This window comes from Solanum lycopersicum, chromosome 5, assembly GCF_036512215.1.
Source record: "Solanum lycopersicum chromosome 5, SLM_r2.1".
Classification (NCBI taxonomy): domain Eukaryota; kingdom Viridiplantae; phylum Streptophyta; class Magnoliopsida; order Solanales; family Solanaceae; genus Solanum; species Solanum lycopersicum.
Window position 1 is genome coordinate 12,857,233 of NC_090804.1, and position 5,305 is coordinate 12,862,537.

At 34.2% G+C, this 5,305-nt stretch overlaps 1 protein-coding gene across 5 annotated transcripts; it reads left to right on the forward strand.

Annotated features, from left to right (window-relative positions):
* The first annotated feature begins 736 nt into the window (after positions 1-736).
* On the forward strand, positions 737-4,536 carry LOC101251286 (teosinte glume architecture 1). 5 transcript variants are annotated; one of them, XM_010322716.4, is made up of 4 exons: positions 737-919; positions 2,017-2,247; positions 3,474-3,607; positions 3,721-4,536. In XM_010322716.4, the coding sequence occupies exons 2-4, from the start codon at positions 2,051-2,053 to the stop codon at positions 4,326-4,328; spliced, it is 939 nt and encodes a 312-aa protein (XP_010321018.1). In that variant the 5' UTR covers positions 737-919; positions 2,017-2,050; the 3' UTR covers positions 4,329-4,536. The 5 variants fall into 5 exon arrangements, with proteins under 5 accessions (XP_010321018.1, XP_004239238.1, XP_010321017.1 ...); XM_004239190.5 differs by having other exon boundaries at positions 742-919; positions 1,914-2,247; XM_010322715.4 differs by having other exon boundaries at positions 873-1,333; positions 1,914-2,247.
* The last annotated feature ends 769 nt before the right edge of the window (positions 4,537-5,305 follow it).

Sequence of the window (5,305 nt, forward strand, 5' to 3'; positions counted from 1 at the left end):
TATTTAGTTATATAAATTATTGTCTTTAATACTTTACAAAATCAATTCAGACATTTTATTCTTAAAAATTATTAGTTTTGTAAATTTGAATTTAATCAACATAAAAGAAATTAAGTAATTAATCAAGGATATAGCTAACTTGACCAAAAAGTTTGGTCAAAAATTTAAAATGGGTGAAATGTATTTTTTATTTTAAAATAAATTGATTTTTTTCATTTTTACGCAAAAGGTGTTAAAAGATAAATAGATAAAATGTTCAAAGTTATTTTTCCATTCTGGACAAAAGGATTTCTAAATGAGCGAACAAGAGTAATTTACCTAGTTCTTTAGGAGGGTGAAATGATAACAACTAAAGAAGAACGGAGGTAATATAAATTTTTGGATAGTTTATTAAAAAGTAAGTTATTTATATATAATTCACAGTTTGAAAACCCTCGTAACAAAAAATATATATGTCATAAAAAAATATGTGTATCATCTTATAATTATTAAGAATAATGAAATAACTAATAGTGACATAACTAATACATGAATAATTGTAACTACTTAACAAACTAATCCTTAGATTTGTTTGGTGTGATGTACATAAGTAATAATGTCAGGATAAAATACAATATTATTTTATCTCATGTTTGATTGTAGGTATATAAAGTAGTCGTTGAACTAGTTATCTAACCATTTTGGATATAATGACAGAATAAATTATTTATATACACATGATAAAATAACTTATTTCGAGATAATTTGTTTCCAACCAAATGACTCGACTATGGCTGTTTGCCTATGATGCCTATTGGCTATTAACCTAAAAAGTGATGCAATCTTTTCTCCCTTTCCAACTCTCACATAGAAGTTCAATTCCTTGAATCCTCACTCTTTTCAAGCTCGCTGAGTATATTTCATCCCTACCCCTATACTAGTAAGTCCCACTTCTTTTTTTTTTTTTACCCATTAATCAGAGACCACACACCATTGTTTCTGAGTAACAAGTCACAAGACACTACTTTACATATCTTTTGTCAGTTGCCACTTTACTGGTGTATGATGGAGTGTTTGTCAGTGAATGAATGGCTGTAAAGACTAAGTCAGACTTGTTCCTTTACACTTGTCTCTGCTTTTTTGAAAAGAATGGGTCTTTATAACTAGTATTATTGATTATTGCTCCATCCAAAAGACTAGTTTCATCTTACAACCAAGAAAGCTAAGGGCTACATTTTACAGTCAAATTACAGATAAAAGAAAAGGAAACTCCTGTCATCCTTTTTTTCCTTTTATCTATTTTCTCTTCTGTCATCTCTATTGTGTGTTTTGCATATTTTGAAACTTAAGTACAGTTAAGTATCTTTTTCCCCTAAAAATTGTTCCTTTTTATAACCTTCCTCTAAATTTACACATGTTTCTTGATTTTGGAGACATTGTAGTTAGATTTTTGCTTTTCATTGTGTAGTTCAGTTGGCAGTTTTCTTTTCCCTTTTTGGATTTTGGTTGGTCCAGCTGATGAGTAGCTTTAATTGGAAGGTTATTTAATCATTAGACTTCAGCCGACAGTAGATTAATTTATGTATAATAATATAGTAATAATAATCCGTATGATAAAAGTTTGAAAACATCTCTGCATTATTGTGCGAACACTGTGGCTTAATTTATATATTTGAAATAACTTTTCAAGATTCTCTTAATCCCTATTTTGACACGTATTATTGTTGAGAATTTTACCTACATGTTCTTCCTTTTTGCAAACTTGGTCATTTAATCATTTGTGAAAATAGTTTATCAGTTGTTTTGATTTTGTGGTACATAATCTGCACATCTTTTTACAGCTTGTGTTGAAAACTGCGGTATGGTTTGTTGGATCTTGTTAAATGTTTCGATTTTGTTTTATTGGATTTGATGTGATGAAAATCTTGGAGTAGGTGGTGGATGGGATGAGCATAAAAAGGAGGTGATTAAGGTCTTGGAGCGGACAAAAGCTAAATTGTAACTATACTTTCACATTTTGTGACGTTGTTAACTCAGGTCAAGAATTTAGAGGCAAAAATTGAATTGTGTGATGGAATCATCATCATCGTCATCAAAAAGGGCCAAGGCACCAGGGAATATAGCTCATTGCTTGGTTGATGGGTGTAATGCAGACCTAAGTGAATGCAGAGAGTATCATCGCCGGCATAAAGTTTGTGAGGTGCATTCAAAGACTGCCAAAGTCACAATTGCAGGTCGAGACCAACGCTTCTGTCAACAATGTAGCAGGTAATGCTCTTATTGTTTGACTCATTTTGTTGTCCATAAATTTGCAGGGGCGGAGCTCAGTGGGGATTTGGATGAACCCAGTACCTTTTTTATACACCTTGTATTTGTATAGGAATTGTGTATATTAACTTGTTAACCCCTAACAAAAGGAGCCGCGGAAATGCTTGCCACACTAAAACTCCTAATCTTGGCTCTGCCTATGCTCTAATGCATTCAAACAAGTGATACCGTAGATCAAATAAGGAATCAAGCAGTCATGAAAGGCAGGTTCTGTTTACTCCCAGTTCATTGCGTTGGAGACAATGTTTGGTTAAAAATTGGAATTTCCCGCCTGTATAAGGGAGAATATCTAGTTGTTCGGAAGAGCACATTAATAAGGAAGGCTTACTGAAACTTGAATGGAGGAATATTTCCCTCTACTTCCATTTATTATGAGAGGATAGTATGTCAATCTGGTGTCATGTTGCTCTTCCCTTACTTCCTAGGATAGTAATCAATATTATAACAAGGTCAGTCTTCATTATGTTTTCACGAAATTAACTTAAGTTCCAAGCTTGTAAACTATTTTATGCAATAGAGTTGGTGACAAGGTTTGTTCCGTAAACGTTGGAGTTCCTCATAAAGGCTGAAAATGAGCAAACTAAGGTGTTAATTCATCGGAAGATGGGTAAATTAGAAGATTCAAGTGCATTTATTTACGCCTGAATAGAATAACATGTTCTTCTTTCTCCCAAAGTTAGACTTGTGACTTTGTTCTTGACCCTTGGTATACCAGATAGTTCAGAAGATTGTAATTAGAGAGGTGTCTAGATTGGTGTAGAAGGTAATCAAGATAGTGGGCTAATATTTTAGTGCTAGGATTTAACCTATTGAAATAGATCATGATCTTGATTCTTAATTAGAATTCACTTTCCTCCACTTCTTTCTGCCAACGTGAACCTCAACTTAATGAGTTCTGGCATGCATTGGAGTATTGGTGTTTGATGCATTGCTTTCAATTCTAAGAGTCAGAATTTTTTCCTTTATAATGTAATGATATCTAGAAGAAATCTTCTGCTTTATCAGCAATTTAGAATAGAAGTTGCTAGTTAGTCCTGTCCTAAATGATTGTCTGCTTGTTTATAGCTTAGATAGTTGAAGCTTTGACTATAAGGTTTCTGCAGTTGTCCCATCCCCGATATATTTATGTTGCAGCATTGTCTCGTTCTGATTGGATCCTTTTGTAGGTTTCATTCATTGGTAGAATTTGATGATGGAAAGAGAAGCTGTCGGAAACGTCTTGATGGGCATAACAGGCGTCGAAGGAAGCCCCAGCCAGATTCTATGGCAAAAAATTCTGGAATACTTTTTGGCCAACAAGGTTAGGGTCATTCATTAGTAATAGTAAAAATAAATCATGAATGCATTTCCACCTTATTCTTAGAATTGGATACCATTATCAAATGATTGATCAAACGGTTGAATCATTTGTAGGAACGAAACTCCTGTCATTTAGCAGTCAACAAATATTTCCAAGTGCAGTTGTGAGCTCTGCATGGGCTGGTGTTGTCAAAACGGACAGCGATATGGTATTATACAACAACCAATCTCATATGAATGGTATGGACAGTCAAAACTCGTTCCCTGACTCTTCGGGTCATAGCTATAAAGGAGGAAGCCAATTCCAGTTCATGCAAGGCAGTGATCGTAGTCTGACTGAAGCGCCACTTTTTGAACATCCCACTTCTGCAGCAGGAATTTCTAGCAGCGGACAAAAGATCTTCTCGAGTGGATTAAATGATATTGTTGATTCTGATCGTGCTCTCTCTCTTCTGTCATCAGCACCTGCTGTAACTAGGGAGATTGGTTTGAGTCACATGGTGCAGCAGCCTGCCTCTATCCCGCGTTCCCAGTCACATGGCCTGCAGTATGATGGTCTAAGCCATTTCCCTTTTGCTCAAGATTTCAATAGCAAACCTCAAGATTCACATGTCAGCAACAGCAGCAGCCCTCTCCATTTCCATGATATGTTGCAAAATGCACAAGATGAATCATCTACAATCCCTGCCTCTCAGCAAACACTAGCCTTTATGTGGGACTAAACTTTTAGCCTGCCTTGCTTTCTGCGGATATCATCAAGCAAATTCCGGTGAATCTTCAATCCATCCAACCAAATGCTATTCCATTTCAGAATGTTAAGCTTCCAATTAGCAAACACTCAACATGATTCGAATGTTTGTGTAATGTATCACTTAACTTTTCTATATTTTCCCTTCATTATGACGACGATTCTCTTCTTTGTTCTCTGAATTTTCCATCCCATCTCCAAAATGTATTAAAAAATCTCTTAATTTAATTATGAAGTATATTCCAGCTTTCTGGGAAATCAATATAACCATCATTATCACTGTAAATTGTAGACAGGGGACCACAAAACCATCAACAATAGGGATTCACTTCTATCTGAAAAGCATTATGGTACATTCATAATTAACCAACTAAGTTTTTATCATCTGCTAGATTATGTTGGCATTATCATCCTCAATATCAATAATTCACTCAGTTTATTGATTTAGAAAATTAGTAACAATCATGGCAGTTTGAAAGAAGGAGAGAGGGGGGGGGGGGGGGGGGGGGGTTCATGACAATAAATTTTCTTGTCCTTAGATAAAACCACGCAGAATAATTAAGTTGCTTACTGATTTGTGACACCTAACGTAGGGGGGTGTCAAATGAGCGGGTTGTATTGAATTTAAAGATAGTAAAATAAGATAAATGTCAAAAATACACTTAAATTATCCCTTTATTTAGTTCCATACTTAAACCATTGAAAACGTGAATTTCATACTTAAATTATCACTTTTTAGTTTGAGACACACACCTCAATGGTGTTTATAATACGTACATATACCTAACCCTCCTGTTCTAATTTTTAATTTTATTTTTATTTTTTCATTTTGTGTTACATATGTATGTACATATATTTTTAAAAAAAATTTCTACTATTGTACGAATATAACATAAATAAATAAGAAATTTAAAAATTCTTGGGAAGTTGGAAGCAGAGGGTAAATTGGGA

What these genes read in the sequence shown, in the direction of transcription:
- LOC101251286 (XM_010322716.4), top strand. Translation starts at nt 2,051, where the DNA reads ATGGAATCATCATCATCGTCATCAAAAAGGGCCAAGGCACCAGGGAAT. An exon ending in TTCTGTCAACAATGTAGCAG is followed by an intron (nt 2,248 to 3,473) that starts GTAATGCTCTTA and finishes ATCCTTTTGTAG; the next exon opens with GTTTCATTCATTGGTAGAAT. An exon ending in AATACTTTTTGGCCAACAAG is followed by an intron (nt 3,608 to 3,720) that starts GTTAGGGTCATT and finishes AATCATTTGTAG; the next exon opens with GAACGAAACTCCTGTCATTT.